The 21,419-nt window shown below is 47.0% G+C and overlaps 1 protein-coding gene across 7 annotated transcripts in view; it reads left to right on the top strand.

The window, feature by feature from the left end:
* The window catches only part of casz1 (castor zinc finger 1), a 57,103-nt gene that overhangs the window by 23,494 nt on the left and 12,190 nt on the right, over window positions 1-21,419 (top strand). For 4 of the 7 annotated variants that reach the window (XM_028994525.1, XM_028994522.1, XM_028994520.1 and 1 more), the window contains exons 2-9: window positions 6,894-7,460; window positions 11,804-12,689; window positions 13,686-13,751; window positions 14,938-15,003; window positions 15,665-15,755; window positions 17,766-17,930; window positions 18,916-19,088; window positions 19,372-20,258. In XM_028994525.1, the coding sequence (XP_028850358.1) occupies window positions 6,894-7,460; window positions 11,804-12,689; window positions 13,686-13,751; window positions 14,938-15,003; window positions 15,665-15,755; window positions 17,766-17,930; window positions 18,916-19,088; window positions 19,372-20,258 (2,901 nt within the window). The remainder of the gene's footprint in view (window positions 1-6,893; window positions 7,461-11,803; window positions 12,690-13,685; window positions 13,752-14,937; window positions 15,004-15,664; window positions 15,756-17,765; window positions 17,931-18,915; window positions 19,089-19,371; window positions 20,259-21,419) is intronic. The other 3 variants (XM_028994526.1, XM_028994524.1, XM_028994521.1) reach the window with 2 other exon arrangements.

Genomic DNA, 21,419 nt, shown 5'->3' with positions numbered 1-21,419 from the left:
TCCACTCTCACACCGCGTTTGGGTGCATTTGAGTGAAAAGACACTGGGAAATTTAGCCAGGCTGGCAGTCCCCTCACCTTTGATGTGCCCGTCAGATCTCCTGTTTATGCAGATGCTGGAGAGACTTTCATAAAACCCACCTCACCTCAGCAGCGCCAAGAGATGATCCGTCCTCCTCAATCTGCAGTCGTCTCCACTCCTGTTAACACTTGTTTATCCAGCGACGCGCCTGGGCCTGACCCTGCAGGGGGGACGTGCGTCTGAGCCTGACCTGCGGGGGGGGACATGCGCCTCAGGCTGATCCTCCAGGGGGACGTGCGTCTGAGCCTGACCTGCGGGGGGACATGTGCCTCTGTCTAACCTGTGGGGGGACATGCGCCGAACTGCGGGGGGACGTTGGCGCCGGACGTCTCCAGAGTGGCGGGAGTCCGGCTCTGCTGTTATTGTGTGTCGGCTGGGCACCAAACTAATTTGATAAAGCGCCACTGCATACAGTAAACACATGCGTGCAAACACAGGCTGGCACGGCATCAACCGCGCCGCTCCGCCAGGCTGCGAACTGGCATGAGGCTTGGCGGGGTGTTGGTAATTGCGGAGGAGCGTGAGCAGCACCGGGCCTGGTGTTGGGATAATGACGGGTTAGCATTGCTCTCCTGACAGCGCTTGTGGATGGGGTGGGAGAAGGGGGGCATCAAACCCACCTGACACTGTGGCTTTACCCACAAGCCCCAGCGCTGGTTTCGCCTGGCTTTGGCAGACAGTCATCGAAGCCTACGTCCCTGCGCCCAGCACTGGGAACAGCCTTCATCACCTATATTCGTTTCCTGAAGAAAAGAGAGCGCAGCCAAGGAGAAGAAAGGGAAGAAAACTTTTCTCAGCATTTTCCTTCCCTTTGTTTTTTTTTTTTTTGAAGTTGTGAAGCGCTGCTCAAGCACTGAAGGAGTGCAGACTGTGGCATATGAATATGCAACAAGCCATATGGCTGAAACAGCACTGGGACTAGGTGTGTCCAGAAGGTAGTTGCTGCCAATGCCTTCTTGTCTTCCCAAGGAAATCCAAGGAAGATGCAGAGTTGTTTCTCTGCCTTTTCATCACCTTGGTGTTGGCCATGTTCAGTTTCGGGCAGCGCCTTGTCCCGCCACTGGGTTCCAGGAGCTTTCAGGCCCCAGCTCCGACCACCCTATGATTAAAAGTGATATTTCTGACACACGAGGATGCGCACGGGAAGTAACCTTCTCTAAAGCACCCATTATTAGATGCGTGGCAGACCTGAATATTTATAAAGCATGCTTTAATAATTAATAGCAGCAATCTGCTGCCGTAATTCATCAGATTTGCACTTTAACCGAGTATCCCTTTTCAGTTTAAAATAATAATAAGGGAGATGCTAATGTTGCTGAAATGCTATCTGCATATGTCTGCATATGTCTGAAATTCTATCTGCAACTACAGAACCATACAGCATTTTTAATACAAATTTTTGACATATGGTAAGATTTGCATCATGCACCAAGCCATTTGTGCTTTGCAGCTCTTGTTTGTCGCTTCCTTTTTAGGGTATATCACATCAAAAGAGAAATCAGGAAACCAAATGTTTTGGAGTAGAATATACAAGTAGCTGTTGTGGTTTTATCAAAAGCGAATTCTTTGTTTGAGTCAGCCAGCAACACTTCCTTTTGTGTTGTTGGACCAAAATAGCTCACAGTTTTTGCAAAGCACCACTTTGTATGTTTCATTACAACAGCCGTTTTTCAAAGAAGGCAGCTTTCATTCATCATGCAAAAAACACACACACCAGATAAGAGGAATGTGTGTCGCTTTTTAAAAATGCGTTCTGCATCCGAGTTGCTATAAAATAACAGCGAGACATGGTCTTTTTTAAAAATCGGTTTTTGTGTGTGTGTGTGTGTGTGTGTGAGAGAAAGAGTTGATTCAAAATATGCTACCCAGCAATCAATAACTGACCTACAGCCCAAGATACCACTAACAGGACAGACCCAAGGCACAGTTACACAGCTCCCTTTCTCACTCAAACACACCTACACAGCTGATTCTATGAGATCTGTACTTCAGATTCATGGTTTCTGCTGGTTCTTAGTCTGAAACCAGTGCTCTACGTGCAGCAGAAGATGTTTAGAGGACACCTGGGGTCCTTGCCACTCACATAAAACAGAGGAAAACAGTCTGTGAAGCAGAGCAAATGTTTTAATGGTGGTCAGGGATCGATGTTGTCAGCACCACATCCTGTCTGGAAATGTCATTTTTTCAGCCTAATGTCACCTCTTCCTCTCATTTGAAGGAGGAGAAGGCACCCAGAGCTGCAGTGAAGGATGAAAAACAGGCAGAATTTGAGGAAATCGCTTTAAAAACACTGTATACTCGCAGGCTCCTCTGTGTCTGAAAAACAAATTTAGGGAGAACCTTGCAAATCAATTTAGTGTTTCCCCAAGAAACACTTAATTGAAGTTTCCCCTCGTGCTCTGTTCAGAACTTTCTCTCTCACACTAAACACACTCCTTTCAGTCTGGTTTCACATCATCTGATGCTGTTGACCCCACTGGCCAACAAGGGACAGAGGGCAGTCACTTCCTGCACTGCTTCCTGTTGGCATGAGTAAGGTCATGGGGGTGGAGCTCTGCTCAGTTGGAGGAGTGAGTTCCTCCACTTCTCCATTAGAAAACCCTGGGAAGACAAGCCCTGGTTGGGGTTGGTGGCATGTCTGGTTGCCGTGCGTGTTTGGGTTGGTGGCATGTCTGGTTGTGTGTGTTGGGGTTGGTGGCATGTCTGGTAGCCGTGCGTGTTGGGGTTGGTGGCGTATCTGGTTGTGCATGTTGGGATTGGTGGCACGTCTGGTTGTTCGTGTTGGGGTTGGTGGCATGTCTGGTTGTGCGTGTTGGGATTAGTGGCATGTCTGGTTGTGTGTGTTGGGGTTGGTGGCATGTCTGGTTGTTCGTGTTGGTGTTGGTGGCATGTCTGGTTGTGCGTGTTGGGATTAGTGGCATGTCTGGTATCCATCCTTGTTGGGGTTGGTGGCATGTCTGGTAACCCTCCGTGTTGGGGTAGGTGGCATGTCTTCTCTTGTTTGCCCATGTGTGGCAGGTGTGCGGCAGCTCAGATGCTCCTCTCTGACAGCAGAGTCCGGATCCCACAAGGTCAACCCAACGTCGGCACACAAGGTCACAGCCCAGACTAAAAGCAATAAGTGCTTTATTGATAGAAAAAAGCCCTGTCACACAGCAAGCTAACAGATGTGCAACCAACTGATTAATAATAAAATAGATTTGCAAGGTTTTGTGTGTGTGTTTGTGCATATCTAACAAGCATGTGTCTGGTCTTGTTAAAGGTGTCTGTCATGAAAATATTTAGATATTTGGTGCATATTTGCCCTTTAGCCACCATGTGCTTGCTGATCTCTGCAGTGAAATTTCAAATCTGTTCTAACTCATCAGACAAAAAATGTCTGATTGCTTTTGTGTGTGTTTGTGGAATGTGTGTGGATCGCGTGCTTGGCATTGTCCCAGGGACACCCTTTGGACAGCGTTAGCATTCCTCTTTTTATGACTTAAAAAAAAGTTGAATAAAGACAAGCTGAAATAAATGAGTGACATTTGAATATAATTATGAAGCAGTGATGCTGAACACCTTTTCTTTTTCTTTGCTTCTCTCATTTCAGACCAGGTGAGCAACCTGCTGCTCAGGAAATTTCCCTCTCTCCCACACTCCTCCCCTTTGTTAAAACCCTCCTTAACGCCCGCTCGGTACATCCCACTCATCCCACCATATTCCTAAGGAAAATGTGGGGAAAACAGTGGCAGAAACCCGCCTGCTTGTGGCATTGTTTTTAATCATCAGAAGCCAGAAATTATTATTATCGCTTCTGACGTGGCAATTAAAACTTCAGGTCAGGAGCAGAACGAACGCTGATCAGCGGCGGAGCTGAGAAGTTTTAATTAGACGATCAGAACCATTAATGCACAAAAAAAGGTGTGCACTGGGAAATTAACGCCAACGTCTTAATCAGGGTTAGCGACTCCGAAGAGGAGTCAAGTGAACAGAGAGCAAAAAACAAATCATTTCCGCACCAGTGGGACAAAACTCAATTAAATATGCAGACAGAAAATGGAAATTTTTAGCTCGGGCACAGCTTGGTGGGGGAAAAACGGTGCGGATGTGGCGGTGGGGTCGTGGACCTGCTTATTGTTATTCTTGTGTAATAAAAATGAAAGAGGGGCAGATTGCCGAGGTCTGGGCAGTGGGTTTGTCCATCAGCTACTTTCTGCTCGGTTTCACTGTATCCATCCGTCTTTTAAATGAATAAAAATACACACACTGGTATTTTTCTTTTTCATAAAAAAGAAAATTCCTAAATAAGCTTTTAGGAATAAGCAAGTAAACACTTAAATTTAACAAAAAGTTGAATTTAAAACAAATAAATTACAAACAGTAAATAATTGAATGAATATATTTAAATGAATAAATATAAATTTATTAAATAGATGGTTTGGGTAAATTGCTAAATGTGTTCAGTTGAAGGGCTAAAACCAAAGCAAAAAATTAATAAAAAAATTACACCATGTACAAAAGAAACACAAAAATGGAAATTTGTGTGAAAATGAATTGAAATTGTTCATGTTCTGATATTAATATGATATAGTAATGTGAATAATAATGAAAGTTATTTTGTATGTTTGTGAGTGATGAATTATCGGTTCAGTGCAGATTCAGGTTTTCGGGTTGGGAGGCGTGGCCTGTGGCAGTGCCAGTTTACAGGCTTGTCGGTCATCTGCATATGAACAGCGCTGTCCTTCCCCGTCTGTCTGGTAACCTGGCTATTAACGGGAGGGGGAGATGGAGAGTGGGGTGGAAGAGGAGCAGGACACGCCAATCTAAGCAGTCATTACCCGCCGCCTCTCAGCACCGCCAACATGATTACAGTCCATGCACGTTCCGCCAAATAATGCACTTCCAACGGCATTATTAGGATTTGAAACACCACTTGATTGGGCATGATATCATTCTGGTGCGTAAACAGCGGCTCGGCATTAACGCCGGCACTTGAAGAGCTCTGACAGGAAGTTCATCACTCGCACCACCAGCCGCGCTCCTTCTTTTTCAATTCTTTTCATCTGGTTTCATCTTGGAGCCACAGATTTGTTTTGAAATAGTTTCCCCACAATTTTAGCAGGTTGTGTTTTTGGCCTTATAAAGTCTGACTTTGAGTGCGGGATCAGGTCTGCACAGTTTCCAGGGGAAAGTGGTGTCAGGCCTTCAGTAAACAGTGTGTGAAAAGCTGGAGTCCGGCGTTAAAAGCTCCTTCTCCTCACCTACCCTGACGAGGCACAACGAGAGAGCGGTGAGGTGGCGGCGGGAGGCTGTGCTCCCACAGGAGAAGCCTGTTCCCTCATCTGTGGCCTGGCCGATCTTTATCTCATTCTGCAAACACCAGCGTTACCATAGCGATCCCATTGTCAGCGACGACGTAAAGCGAATCGGCAGGGCAGCCGCACAGGGACCCACACAGGTTTATTTCAGATTGGTGAAGGTGTCCGTCTTTTACTCACTCCCCCACTTTTATACCTCTAATCAATAAATAGCTGCATGGAGGTCATTTCCTACGAGGAGCGCAAGGTCGCGGCGGAGGAATTACCAAAGACGCTGAACAGAGAGACAACACCCACCTGACAAAATAAATTCTTCGCAATTTATGCCTTCCACTTCCTAATAGTTTTCCCAGCTGATTTTTCCTTTCCCTCCAGAATCGGGGACCTTTTCACCCCTTCACTGCAGAAAGGTATAGTTCCTGGCTGAGACTCATTGTTTCAGACAGGAAGTCCACGGTAACGCAGAAAGTCTGAACAAAGGGCAGCGGGTGCACGATGTTCTGGGAGAGTCACCTATACTGGTTTTATTCTTCTATTTAGCCGTTTCATATTCATGCTTTCATTTGAAATGGATCAGACTGGATGGCTAATATACCCATAATCAATAGTGAAAAACACTGAAGATAAGTCAGATCCATGGATCACTACATCTAACTTAGAATGCAGTGGAGTCCATGACTTGATGCGTATATATTCACACTCTTCATATGTCTTTATGTGAATATGAGCTTGACATGGTTTCTAGATGTGACATGATTAAAGGACGTTTGTTTCACTCCGGTGGGGACGTGAAGGTTTCTGCCCTAAAAAGGCAGCTGTGGATGTGGAATGCAACGGTGGCAGAACGTGGAGAGTTTGCAGAGTTTGGAATCAGCCAGTGCTGTTTGTGTTAGCGAACAGCCGCACATCCCTCACGGAAGACACGTCTACCCTGCTTTGTGAGAGGGTGAGGTCTGGGATGAGATATGGTGTGGCAGGTCTCGCCCCAGACTCACACAGCAGAAACTCTGGATGTTTTTCAGCAGAGTCACAGTCTGTGTGAAGTTGGGTGGTCGCAGGAAATCTCTCACTTGTCTCGTGCTCAGAACTTGTGGGGATCCGTATTTGTCAGATAAGTACCTCTGAAAGTAAAAGCTGCCATCGTGGCACTCGTGCCCGTCAGGGTTAATCCTGAGCAGATCCGACAGCAGACGGTAAAGAGAGAGAATGTCTGGTTTCAGCTTGTTTCTGGTCGCTGTCATGTACGCAGGATCAGATCTCCATCAGAAAGTGCTGCGCTTCACGCTGGGGGTCTGATTCTGATCTGGTTGTGGTTTTTGCTGTTCATTGCAGCCTGGCGGGGGGTCAGGTGACGTGAGGCGGGTCTGAAACTCTGATGAAGGGGTGACTTCACCACACATTAGCATGTCATCCCTGCTCTGTCTATTTGAATAAACACACGTTGCAGATTTCTGATGGCTTGTATGTCTCTGTGTGGATGATAAAGGTGTTTGTTTCTCATTGTCTCTGCAGCTGAAAGGACTTTATGCACTGAAACGACCTCAGGAAAATCCAAGATGGCCGCCAAAAGAAAAGGTGGCCTAAAGCTCAACGCTATCTGTGCCAAGCTGAGCCGGCAGGTGGTGTACGAATGCGGTTCCCAGAATGCGGATGGCAGCACGAGTCTGCTGGACAACAGCGAGAGGGGCAGCCTGCAATACGATGAGGCTGACAGACCTGACAGCGACCTGCCTGAAGGCCTGAGCCTGGGCCAGAGCCTGGAGGACGACCAGCGGCGCCGTGAAGCCATCGAGAAATGGGTGAATGGGGAGTATGCTGACGAGTCGTCCCAGGATGGAGCCGAGCTCAGGGCTCTGAGGCCTAGCAGCATGGAAGAGGACGCCCCGGAAGGGGTCTACATGGTACAGCCCAAAGGCTGCAGCGACGAGGAAGAGAACGCAGACGAGTCCGAGGCCCCGCCGGCCTCCCACGATGGCAGCTTCCACACGGACAAGGACTCAGAGGATGGGCCCAACAAGGAGGACAGCTATGCGTCTTCCAGCGAGACCCCTTCCCGCCAAGCGCCCTTCACCTCTCCAGGTACCCCCTCTCCCTCCATCTTTCACACCAACTTTACACAAATAGCTTCAAGCAAAGCGGGGTATTTTTCCATTACATTTGCCCTTTGGAGATGGTTAATCCCAGGGACAATTTGGCAGAGACACATCACTGAGATTGACAGCAACCCTGCAACTGGACTGAAATGAGAGGGAAAGCTCTACTTACATTTACAGCATTAAGCATAAGCCCATTGAGACATACTGTATGTGATTTTGGGCTATATAAGAAATAAATGTTGTAAAAAAAAAAAAAAAAAAATGTTATTTATCAGACGTCCTTATCCAGCGCGACTTACAATCAGTAGTTACAGGGACAGTCCCCCCCCGGAGCAATTTAGGGTTAAGTGTCTTGCTCAGGGACACAATGGTAGTAAGTTTGATTTGAACCTGGGTCTTCTGGTCTTAGTGTTACCCCTAGGCTACTACCACCCACATACAGACAGACAGTTACAGACAGACATGTGCTTTACTCGCTGCAAAAAGGAATATGTGGAGCTTGCGGCACCAGCGCTGGTGCATTTCACCCCAAGCCTCCTAAAATGATGTCACCAGCAACATCCAGTCCCACCTCACAGACCACAACTCATAAAATCACAATCCAGAAAATAAATAAGTTTCTAGCTACAACCATGAATATTCAGCCACAACTTATTCTTTCAACTTCAAATTAAAATGATATATTTCTTATTATTAAGCCACTTTGATAAAGTCCCACAATGAGATTTCCACAGGACGCGCCATTTCAGTGTCTGTAGCTTTAAATGCTAATGAGGAGGAGAGAGGTGGGACAAGGAGGAGAGGGGGCATTTTGCGGAAATTACATCATCAACACCATTCACCAACCACAATGTTTATTGCAGACAGGAAGTCGTGTCTGCGTCTTCCCAGAAAAAATCTAATTAACCCAATTGTTTAACGTAAAAAAACCCCCAAAAAAACGTGTGCTCATTTTTACATCTAATCACCAAGCAACTGCAATGCTTCGCACATTTTCAAGCCATGATGGTTGATGGAGATAATGTTTTAGGGGAGGGGTGGGAAATTCTCTGGGCGGAAAAGCATGAGAAACAGGAGGTAACAAATTCCAGATCCAACCGTCTGAGCTGCTGCTCTCTGAACGGTGAAGCAGAATGGCAAAAACACTCTTTACAACTATCACCATTTCTAGCCATCAACCATAGACAGGCTAGGGGAACTTGTAAAAATATTCAATAATCTCACAAAGTGAAATTTTAATAATAGGGGACCTTTGACACCACAGCTTTCATTGTTCTAGATCAGTTCTAGATACACAGAACTGTGCTGTTCTGCTTGGGAAATCGACTTTTATTACTCCAGCGTGGGTGCTGACCGGCCGCTCGCGTCCTGGAGGAAATCTACCTGAGATGATCACGAGATAAGGCCGCAACAGCAAAGAAGGCAAACATTCTCCTGAGCCGTGTCATCAGCAGGCAGACACTTTGAACTCAGAGGGGTGGAGACGTCCACCAGAGCAGCGCAAACTAAAACTAGATCCCCCAAAAAGATAAGGACAGTAAACTCACTTTTTTCTTCAAATTGTTGTACTGACCTTTTTTTTTTTTTTTTCTATTTACATATTTCCGTCTGTGCAGCAGCATCTGGTGGCCCAGCAACTTTTTTTCCTTCCCCTGGAAATGCAGAAGCTCTGTGGTTTTAATTAGACGTTTTTGTGTTTATTACTACGCCATGAACAAGCCAAGTGTAAATCTGTTTGTGTTTGTGTGCAAGACGCAACACCTTTTGCCACCGCTGGGCCCGAGCGGCTCTGCATCTGACAACAAAGGCGAAGTGTTCAGCAGACAGTATTAGTCACAACTCTCGTCTTTACCCCCCCCCCCCCCCCCCCCCCCCCCCCCCCCCCCCCCCCCCCCCCCCCCCCCCCTCCCCTGGTCTCTTTGTTGATTGTAACTAGGGCATCTATATTGCCATGTTTTCGTGCAGCTCACAATTAAATTTTTTTCTCCTAGCCGCTGTCTTTCAAAGACTGATGCGGAGCGCACATAATTATGCATATAAACATAGTGGCTTAATTATCTCTCACAACATCAGTGACAATGTAATTAACAAACATTGCAAGATCAGTGAGAGAAACTGCGACCTTCAAAACATTTAACTTCTCGCACTGAGGCGCCACGCCGATTCCCTATCAGCACCGAAGCCAGGAATACTTTCCGGAGAGAAAGAAAAGGCGTGAGATCAGACAGGCCGGGCTCAGACAGCCATTTGTAATTATGCAAGTGGCAGCTTGAGAGAAGACATTTTATTTACTGTGTGCTGTAGCCCTGTTTAGATGTAGTGGTTTGTGGGAAAGTCACTTCCTTTGACAACAACATGAAAAAAAAAAGAAAAGAATGACAAGATTCTGAGAAAAAAAGTGTTTCACTGGTAAAATGAGAGTAAGATTCAAATTCACACACACACACACACACCATCTCACAACTGTGACACTGGCAGGGTGGAGGAGAAGGAAGATCTCCTCCAGCAGGTTCTTTAAGGTGAGATGGGTCAATCTTCAGACCCTGGGTTGGTGCAAGTGCTGCTATCAACACTGAGGCCAGTGTCCCCTGGTTTCTGAGGACAGGAAGTGCCACTCGCTCGGCCTCAGCTGCCCATGTTAGGAGACGTAATGTGCCGTAATTGCCTGAAACCCTGATCAGGCCCGAGTGGCATGTAGGAATATGGCAGCATGAAGTGGGTGAGATTAAAGGCGCTTCTTCTCATGCTCTACAGCCACACGGGGTGGAGGGAGGGCAGCCAGGCAAATCACACCTTCCTCCTCCTCCCACCCGCACTCATGCAGCATCATTAAGAGCTGCGTTGCGATAAGGCTGGAGAAGAAAACTCATTTACATGCTGTTCCTTCGCTAAGGTTATCAGCTGCATGCCGGACTCCAGTCGCTCCCCTGATACCGATACTACAACCACAGCCACACCCTCCTCGCCAAGACCCCGACACGATCGGCACAGATAGCACTGCATACCTGCCTGTGGTTATTACTGAATTTACCCACATCAGGGGGTTTCTGCAGGGAAGTCCCAATAAGGCAGATCATTAAAAACACAGCATTTCTGTCTTTGGCACATTTTAAAGGAACTTGATTAAAGGCTTGTCCTCGATTAAAGGCTGCATGGAGTCAAGTCACTTTTTAGGTGCACAATTATTATTCAAAATTGCAAAAAATAAAAAACAAATGTGTGCCATGATGTCAGGAGTTGTGAGTTTTATGGGAAAAGCCAATAAAAACACTGTAGCGGGATAAAGAGACCCATGGCAAACAAGCACGATACATTTCTTTTAAATTTTTCATGCCCTTTCGATCCCCTGGATCCCATTTCATACCAATGTGGCGTGGCAAGAAGTAACCCTGATGCGGCGATGGAAATTTGGGGATTATTTTACATGCTCAGGAGGAGATGTGAAAAGCAGGAGGAGGGGGAGCGACCGATTTAGCAATAACACCGAAATCCGAGACCAAAGGCGAAATATTTTCGTATTAATTACCACGGCAGCGGCTAGCATTACAGCGGCCCGTCTCATGTGTTCTGGGGCGGTGAAAACGGCAATCAAATAAATGAAGAAAAAGTCTGGAGCCCTGGCTGAGGTCCAAGCTGTCTTCATACACGCTTCCACGCCCAAGTGAAGTTGTCATCTGGACCGGCACTGGCGCTGATGCCAGAGACTATTTTTTATTATTCATCTGCATTAGTAACAGTTTACTGTAGAAACACCTCCTGGCCACTCGGTGAGCCCCTCTCACAAACCTGTATGATGGGAGTTGATGGTGCAGAAGTAATCTCTACACAACCCAAAAGTTACAATTTTACATATTACAGCATTTATCCATATGTTTGGGGGAACAGGACCTAGTTTTATCAAAAATTACATTTGCATATAAACAACCCCTATTGTTTCAGATTTCAGGACAGTGAGAACTGTGATTAAGTATCATTTTTTTGTTAAGATGGACTTAACCCTCCTGTTTCATCCTGTTTTGACTGGGTTACGTATTATATTATTTAACGGTTCCTTTAATTAGTACAAATATTGAACTTTTTGAGCTAAAAAAGGTTTGATTCATTTGATTTAGATTCATATGATAAGTAATTAATTAAAGACTAACATTTTATACAATCAACAATTATACAATCAGCTCTTTCTCGTTTTTTTCAAGAACTATTTGTTTTATAATATGTGAGTATGGAAATAAAGATTTAACTATTTGATTATTTGTATCACCTTAAAATGTATGCCATGTGAGAGATTCATTAATTAGTCATGGTGTTAATTCTCGCTGACCGCAGGTGAAGCTTCTGCTCTACGGGACTATGCAGCCAACACCATGAATGAGTTCCTACACATGTTTGGCTACGATGACCAGCAGGTGAGGGATGAATTGGCCAAGAAGATAAGCTTTGACAAGCTGAAAGCTGCTACCTCAGACCCCTCCTCGCTCAGTAGCGAGGAAGCCACCCGACGGGCCCGCTTCTCCAAGTACGAGGAGTACATTCGCAAGCTGAAGGCCGGTGAGACCCTGCCCTGGCCAATCCACACGCCCAAGCCAGAGGACATCAACGCCAGCAAGATCTCCCAGGAGAAAGGACCCCTCCTGGCCCCTGCTGGATGCCTCCCAGGCAATGAGGGTCCCTTGTACCCGGTGGGCCTGGACCATAAGCAGGCTTCAGCAACCCAGCCCTCACTCAACGCAGCCCCACCCAACCAGAACCCAGCCTCGCGAGCCTCCAAATATGACTTCTTCATCCAGAAGCTGAAGATGGGTGAAAGCCTGAGGCAGCAGAACGGTAGCACCTACAAACGGCCCTCCAAGTATGACCTGGAAAACGTCAAGTTTCTGCACCTCTTCAAGCCTGGTGAAGGAAACCCTGACATGGGTGGCGCCATTGCCTTCAAGACAGGCAAGGTGGGCCGTCCATCCAAGTATGATATCCGCAACATCCAGAAGCTCATGACAGGCAAAGAGGGCCAGCCGCTCATGCCCAGCATCCTCTCCACCACGCCCGGAACCCCTGGCACCACGCTGGTCCCCACAGCCGCGTCCACAGGGGCCGTGGGATCATCTGGGCTGCCCGCCGAACAAACGGGAAACCTGGGCTTTAACTCGGCCGACTACATGAAGTCCAGCTTCTCCAAAACCGACTCCATCACCACGGGCACCGTCTCGTCTGTCAAGTAAGAGCCTTTACCTTTTAACCTCGCATGTTCCTGCCTCGCCCTGCAGGGGACGGCGTCACACACTTCCTCTGTTCAGCTGAGGTGTAACTCGGCTGCTCTTTACAGGAAGTGGTGCAGAACTTAACCCACATCTGCAGCCCAGGACCTCTACATCTCTCTCTCTTTCTCTCTCATCTCTCATTTTTTCAAACCTTCAATCCACAGTCAGATCATATATTTTAAAAGAAATTATCTTCACCATTGAAAGTACGTGTTCAGGCAGTGGTGGCCTAGCGGTTAAGGAAGCGGCACCGTAATCCGAATCCCGATCCGCCAAGGTGCCACTGAGGTGCTGCAGTGTATCACAATCACTTTTTTTTTTTCTTACCTCTTAATGCATGCCGAATTTCATAAAAGAAAAAAAAAGTGAAGTGATCGTCACATGTGATACACAGCAGCACAGCACACGGTGCACACAGTGAAATTTTTCCTCTGCATTTATCCCATCACCCTGAGTGAGCAGTGGGCAGCCATGACCGGCGCCCGGGGAGCAGTGTGTGGGGACGGTGCTTTGCTCAGTGGCACCTCAATGGTACCTTGGCGGGTCGGGATTCGCCGACTTCCTTAACCGCTTCCTTAACCGCTAGGCCACCACTGCCCCATATCAACACACTTATGGTTCTGAGCCATGCCCAAGTCATTCAGTAGCCTGAGTGACAAAACACGTCCATTTTCTGTCTGTGCCACTTAAATTGTGCTATGTACCCTCCAATCGTGGCCAGGGGTGATTAATGGCTCCTCCAGCATTTTTGCATTCTCTTTGCTTGTTGTGGGGCGATGCATCAAAGAACGCTCAGAAGCCCCCTGATTCATTCCTGCCCAAAAACGGCAGGAAATCTTTATTGATAGTCTAAACTTTCATACGGCATGTAAGTAAATATTGTGTCAGTTTCGTGTTATTAACGATGCCACCAGCTCCATTAATATTCTCTCTTTTATTGTGTGCCACATTAGGAACGGACTGCCGCCAGAGAAGCCGGTGACAGAGGACGTCAACCTGTACCAGAAATATATTGCCAGGTAGCTCAACTTTTTGCGCGCCTCTGCTTTTTAATGGCGGGTATGTTTTATGACGCGCTGCAAGTGTGGATATGGTGGGAAAAGGGTCTATAAAAGTTGCGTATTTACTTAGTGAAAATCCGAGTTAGTCGAGTTGTACTGTAAGAAACACAAAGAGACAAAAAAAAAAAAAAACCAAGACAAAGCCCAGGACACGGATCTGCGGTGCAATATCACTTCCTCTATTCACCCCACCGCCGCCGTCGCCACGGCAGCAGAAAGGTGATTATCATTTGTTTATTTATTCGGCTTAAAAGAAAAGAAAAGCCCAATTTGAAAAAAAGCAAAGTGGCTGCGTTGTTAATGATTACTTTCCCCAGCCGTAACACGAAGGCCACAAATCAAAGCCCCGGCAATGATAGACATACACACACACACACACACACATGAAAAAAACCCTCCTTGGACTGATTACATTTTGCAAGAAGATTTAATTAAGGAATTTTTAATGAGGCTTCTGCTGGCGCTGCCAAGAACTGTTTTGATATTTGCTCTGTATAATGCATAAAATTTGTCTAAACATCTCGGCAGTTGATGCGCAGGGAGGCAGTAGATAAACCCAGATACAGTTTCAATTTCCGTGTTGCGGGGGGAGGCGAAGGAGGGAGGGGAGAGAAAGAAAGAAAATGAGGGACTCATAAAAAGGCCAAACGCTGCCTGCTGCATCTTTGTTGGGGGAGGTTCGTCAGTGTCTTCCACGCTAATGAGCACACACTTACACTAAAAAGCCATCTTTGTAAACTTGTCGACGCCCACCTTCCCCTGAAAAGGGGGAAAAGTTCTTTACACTGGCGCTCGGCACGGGTTTGATGTTTTAAAGAGCCGCCCTGGTAGTGTTTAGTTGCCGTTTTCCCCCCTTAACCGCTTTCATGCACCCACCAGTGCTGCTGCACTTTGATCAGCTTGTCTCCATTGTAACAGGAGATGTGCAGCAATCTCTGTATTGTGGCAATATTAATATTTAATCTGCCGCTGAATAGCAACGGGCCATTAGCCCCCTGACGCGGCAAGTGGGAATTGTCCAGAGGCAAAGCGATACAGCTGGGTGATGAGCAGAGGGGTGGACCACACTCCCAGGGGGGCTGTGTGTGTGTGTGTTTGTGTGTACTACATTCTACTATAGCTCTGTTTCTTTTTTTTAAAAAAGCAGCCTAAAGCACCCGAAGCCCCCGCCAACCCATGAGCCCTTCACACCACCACCAACTTTTAAAAGGTAGTGAATTTGCTGTTCAATTAGCTTAATGAATTTAGCAAAGTCATCTGTAAAAAGCAGCTATGGGATAATCCAGGCTACAGTGGGGACGTGGAGAAAAAAAAATCTATTACTTAAGCCCCCACACCCCACCCCACCCCACCCGCCGCCGGTACTTCAGCAGATGGTGCTCTTGGCAGCCTCGGTGCAAATGTTTATTTGTGTGTTTTTAGCTGTAATTGGAGGTTTTTAACAGTCATCATCGTCAGGGTTATAATCAGCCTGTAAACACTCGGGAAATGCGCCTCCATAAACGGCTGCCAATCTGTGCGAGCCGCTGCCGACGCCACCGCCACTCGTCAGAAGGGAGAGATAGCGTGAAGATACGCTCCCAGCGCTCTATTAGGCATCGCCGCCGCTGTTAACCTGAAGCGACGGGCGCTGATCTGGCAGGGCCTGCAGCACCGGGCCCGTGTTTGGGGTTACAGTTTAATCAGAACCACGCCGACTGCTTCTCGGCTCTGAGCGAGTTCTGATCCCTGCAAACGCACCACACCGACAGTCAGTGCCACGGAGGTTTCACGGGCAGACGTCCTGCCAGCTGATTGGTTGTATCTGTGTCTTGAGGCTTTGGTTAGATGTAAACCTGGAGGGGGTCTAACAGGGTCTTCCTGTGTTAAAGGTTCTCTGGCAGCCAGCACTGCGGCCACGTCCACTGTGCCTACCATTACCGGGAACATTACCACTGCATGGACCCCGAGTGCAACTACCAGGTAGGTCCCCGTCAACCCCGGCCCCTGCCTCCGAACACGCCCCAAATGGGACAAGATGTTTTTGTGTGTACTGTAATGCTGTGAAGACGTAACTTAGTGCTGGCCAGCGGGGAGGTCCGTGTACGTGTGTGTCTGCTGAACAGGTTACGGCTGCTGGCAGGTGGCCTGCCAATGGGAGCAGCCGCTCTGTGAGCTGCTTCAAAGCACAGTTGGACTCTGACAATTGGCCTTGTATTCTGGGTTAATTGTAAATATGCTGCAAATATGGTTCCTATTCTGCATTTTTTCCTCGATGGCATCTGCTGCAGGTCTGGAGCCAGTTTTAATCCCCTGTCACATGATTCATCTGGTCCCGGTCCCACCAGTTGTCAAGTAGAAGTCTGCATTAGGCAGATCAGAAGACAGCAGCCACGTTCGCCTGCACATATTGGCAGATTTGATGCACCCAGGGATGTGTGTGTGTGTGTGTGTGTGTGTGTGTGTGCTCAGAGTGAAGGCCTCTCTAGCTGTAATCTCCCTCTTCAGTTTCTAATCGTATGATTACATTCTGAGAAACAGACGAGGGAAATGCCTGACTAGCTGTCTCGCAACATGGAGATATATTTACTCATATTTACTCATCTGCTGCCTTCAGCCTGCTCTTCTACGCTCGGCGGCAGCAAGTGAAAGAGCTTTTCTGGTTACATGTGGCACCAGATGCCGAGTTCAGATGCAGCTTTGTCTACTGAACCTGTGATGATCCGGCTGCAGATCGCTACATGACACAGTCCCTGGAATATTATCCTGCTGCCAGTCACGCCTCTGGCCTCTCCTTTCATGGACTTGTGTTCATTGGCCACACCGATGGGAATCCTAAAATAAAATGCACCAGTCCAGAGCACCTCCAGGACCCACTCCACTCCACTGATTATGAATTATGAAAAGCCGAATGGCTTCTGTACACATGCTAAAATCATTATTATTATTAAATACCTTTAAACTAGGATATTCAGTAGATGAGAGTATAATTTCCCCAAAATATTGAATAAAATACTAACCAGACTTGAATTTATCTACTAAGCATTAAACTGGACAGCTTAATAAACTCCTGCATGAAATATGCGAATCTATTTAAATGAAATATAAAATGTTTTTGTGAATTTGATCATTTTAAATAAAGAGTAGAAATAATTTAACTGACCATGAATGTATGTATGTATTTATTTATTTATTTATTTATTTATTTAACTTACAAAATCAGCTCAGACCTGGACTGAGATGTCTGTGAGAAATGATGAGTTGCAGATGGAACGGACCCATCGATTCAACCTCTTTGGTTACAGTTCCTGTAAAATATCAGCTTAAGCCCAATTACAAAAGATTTGGCTGCTTGTGTCTCTCCAGAGGGACTTTTCCCCCCATTTTATCTTTTGCCCTTACTGGTCTGTGGTGTAGGAGTTTTGATTTTGTGAAGAGTATCGTAACATATTCACAGCTTATTAAAGTCTAACCCTGCACAAAACACAGCGCTTTAATACTTTAATTAAAAGAGGAATCATATCTCAGCCAGGGAATTAAAATGGGGAACATTTTTGGTCGGCTCGTTTGTTTGTTTGTTGTCTCTTTTCCCTGTGCACGTCTGAAAGACCATCTGTACGGAACATAATTTTTCAGAAGCTGAGAAAATCACAACTGTGATCTTGCATGTCAAGTGATCTGCTTTAATTAAAAATGGGGAAATAATAATAATAAAGATGTGGGTGTGGGAGGAGTGCGCGGCAACAGTGAGCTGCATGAGAGCAGCGTTATTGAATATAGACTGTAAGCAGTGAGAGAATAATGGGCTGCATGCGGTTGCTAAAGACCGCAGGGACGTCTCCAGTGTCTCCGGCTGCAGCTTCACACCGCTGCCAGTTGGCTTCTGTTGGCCTGTGGCTACTGACAGACCGGCTTTATGTAGCTGATTGAATATTAACCATATTGAAAGCCCCGCCCTGAAGCTCTGACCCGGTTCCGCTGTGTCATTGACAGAGATTCACCAGTAAGCAGGACGTCATCAGGCACTACAACATGCACAAGAAGCGGGACAACTCCCTCCAGCACGGTTTCATGCGCTTCAGCCCGCTGGACGACTGCAGCGTCTACTACCATGGCTGCCACCTCAACGGGAAGAGCACCCACTATCACTGCATGCAGGTACCCTCAAACCCGGAGGTGACAGTCCGGAGGCCACCAGTGGCCGAGCAAGTGTTCCTCCCACCTTTTCAACAAGCACCGAATTACCATTTAAGAGCAGTTTTCATGCGTTTGATAAAAGGTGTCATAAAGTAAATACAAGAAAAATGAAACGGATGGACACAAAGCAGTGGCACACTCTCTCCATGATCCCTCCCACCTTCTCCCTGGCTCTCTCGCTCCTTAATTGGCATGGATAAAATTCAGTTAGCTGTTTATATAAACTTAACATTTTTCATCTTTTAGTACCAAGCAGTGAGTTGAAGATTATTTCCCCCTACAGATTTGTTTAATTTTTTTTACATCTGCTTATTTTCAAGGTGTCACAGTCCCCGGCCGGATGGCTTAAGATATACTCTGTTTTTAAAGTTCCCTAACGGCGTAATTGTTATTAGACAGTTCAGGTCTTGTTTTAACAGCACTGAGAACCAGCAGATGTTGGCATCCCTTCTCCTGATTTAATGTGAAAGAAAAAAAAGACGAAGCCGCTGGCATTTTTTTCATTGTTTGACTCAATATGGCAAAGTTGCCACGTTTGCACGGGTGAAAAGTGCCAGGGATGATATACAATCGCTGCTTTTAATTCAAACATTCACCATTTTTTTCCAGCAGTGTGAGTGCTGCTGCGCAATGGAACGTTTTAAGGGAGAGAAGGTGACAGTCGAGCTGCCCACCACCCCCCGAGTCTGCGAGTTAAAGCAGAGATTATGGTCTTCTAATGCAGAAAAAACCTTAAATGGGAACAAGTTTACAGCACACGTTGCCCTCACCATTCCTACGTTCTGCCGCATGATGTTTCTGCTGTCCTGACCTTACTCATTTATCATAAGGATCTCGTGAATGCTTCATGGTTTTAAAAGAAACTTTTTAGTCTAGTTTGGTACACGTGCTGCGTCCTAAATTCGAACCGAAGTGAGGGCTGACGGTGCGTGTGCTCTGTCCTCAGGTGGGATGCAACAAGGTGTACACCAGCACTTCTGACGTCATGACCCACGAGAACTTCCACAAGAAGAATGCACAGCTGATCAACGATGGCTTCCAGAGGTTCCGTGCCACAGAGGACTGCGGGACGGTCACATGCCAGTTTTACGGGCAGAAGACCACCCACTTCCACTGCAGGTGGGACTCTCCTGACCTCATCCTGAACCGGCTGGAGAGTTTAAACCTCTTTGTTCTGTGGGACAAGGAAGACTTATGAATGTGTTTGTGAAGTGTCAAACATGAAAGCTTAAAGAATGAGCATTGAGGGGTTCTAAATGGCAGAATTTGAAAAGCAGGCGTGGCTTTGGGCTCTGTGTTAAAAATACACTTGTGAAGGACACTTTTAAAAACATGATTTGATAAGAGAACTTGAACGTAACCTTCACAACACACATGAGGTAACCTTACACTTCTGCTGCAGGCGCCCAGGATGCACCTTCACCTTCAAGAACAAGTGCGATATCGAGAAGCACAAGAGCTATCACATCAAGGACGATGCGTATGCCAAGGACGGATTCAAGAAGTTCTACAAGTACGAAGAGTGCAAGTACGAGGGCTGCGTCTACAGCAAGGCCACCAACCACTTCCACTGCATCCGCTCCGGCTGCGGCTTCACCTTCACCTCCACCAGCCAGATGACCTCACACAAGCGCAAGCACGAGCGCCGCCACATCCGCTCCAGCGGTGTGCTGGGCCTCACCTCCTCCTTCCTGCTCCCCAAGGAGGAGCAGGATGAGTCCAGCAACGATGACCTCATGGACTTCTCCGCCATCAGCAGCAAGAACTCCAGCCTGAGCGCTTCCCCCACTACCCAGCAGTCATCCACGGGGCCACACCTGCTGACCACTCCGAGCATCACCTCCGTGGCCACCTCCACGGCCAGCCATGCTGTGAAGCCCACTCCGTCTCTGGCCCCGGGGGGTCACATGTCCAGCCTGCTGTCTCAGGCCTTGCCCAGCAACATGCCTGTGGCCCTGGCACTCTCCAACCCCAACCTGCCTGGCTCAAACCCCTTTTTCCCCCTCATGCCTCGCCTACCGCTACAGCTGCCCACCTCTGCTGCCACCGCCAGCCTGATTTCGGCGTCTGGCAGCCACTCCATGCCCAGCGACTCAATCGCCCATAGCGCCACCTCGGCTGGAGATGTGGCACCTGGCACCTCCACCCCCATCCCCACGCTGACCCCCTCCTCTTCCTACAGCACCTCCTCCATCATGGAGAAGATCTCTGCCAGCAAAGGACTCATTTCCCCGATGATGGCCAGACTGGCAGCCGCAGCACTGAAGCCCTCCGGCAACTCTGATGCAGGTTAGTGGTCACATGACTCCTCCTCTTCAACAGTTTGGGCTCTTTATGAAACCTGCGGTGATGTTCCACAGGCTATATCTCAGCTGTGATTGGTGAGTTGAAGTCTTGCATTTCTGAGAATGGGGGTGTTAGTAGTGTAGAAGGTGTACAAGCGGATAAACAGCCAGAATTTAGTCAGAGGTATCCACGCACTCAAGCAGAAGTACAGAACAACCATAACCAGACCACATATCAGATTAGTAAAGGAACAGAATTTTTATATTTAATAAAAATATCAAGCAGAAAAAAAAGCAGATGAATAAAAGAAGCTGGTGACACTCGCTCAACCACAGCTGATAATAAATTTTTTTTACAAAATAAAGTACAGACACCAACAACAACAACAACAACAACAACAACATTTATTTCTTATATAGCCCAAAATCACATACAGTATGTCTCAATGGGCTTTGACAGACCCTACAGTTGACCAGACAACCGTACATAAATACTAACAGATTCTTCAAAACTAAAACACACACACACAGTCATCCACTCCTATCTCCACCAATCATGGCCACCTACACAGCCACAGACTGCTCGGGCCAGAGTAGAGTTGGAAATGGCTGCTATGGAACAGGTGGGTACAGATGGAGGAGGATATTGAGGGTGGGGCAGGTCCTGGTGGTATTTCTGGAGAAGGACACGTCCTCGGAGAGTGTATATTCGGGGGTCCCCTGCAGGTACCGGTGGAGGGTTTAAGAGAGTGGATCACAGATGGCGAGATGTCCCCATTCATCCCTTTCTGTCCTCATCCTTGGCTACAGAGTCTCCCCTCAGCATCCCAGTCTACGCAAGGTTCATCTTTAATTTAGCTGAATTCTTTGACTGCAGAATTACAATTAAAACCAAAATGAGAGGAACAGAGCAGACAGAGGCCTGGGAGTGGAGATGACAGCATGGAAGAGAAAAGAAAAGTGTGAATAAGAGAAAGAGGAAGCGGTCAGGGTGCGATGAAGAAATGGAACCATTGCTCATTATTGTATGAAATATCAGTTGCTTTTGAGTGCTCCCCCTTGCTGACTGACTGAAATGAAAGACATGATCAGAATCTATATTTCTTTTTTCTACTTCCTGCACAGCTCTCACTTTTTTCATATCAGTTACTTTTATCGGCACCAC

This window comes from Denticeps clupeoides, chromosome 10 (assembly GCF_900700375.1).
Source record: "Denticeps clupeoides chromosome 10, fDenClu1.1, whole genome shotgun sequence".
Lineage (NCBI taxonomy): Eukaryota > Metazoa > Chordata > Actinopteri > Clupeiformes > Denticipitidae > Denticeps > Denticeps clupeoides.
The sequence above is the reverse complement of the archived record's forward strand: the minus strand, read 5'-3'. Positions and strand labels throughout refer to the sequence as shown.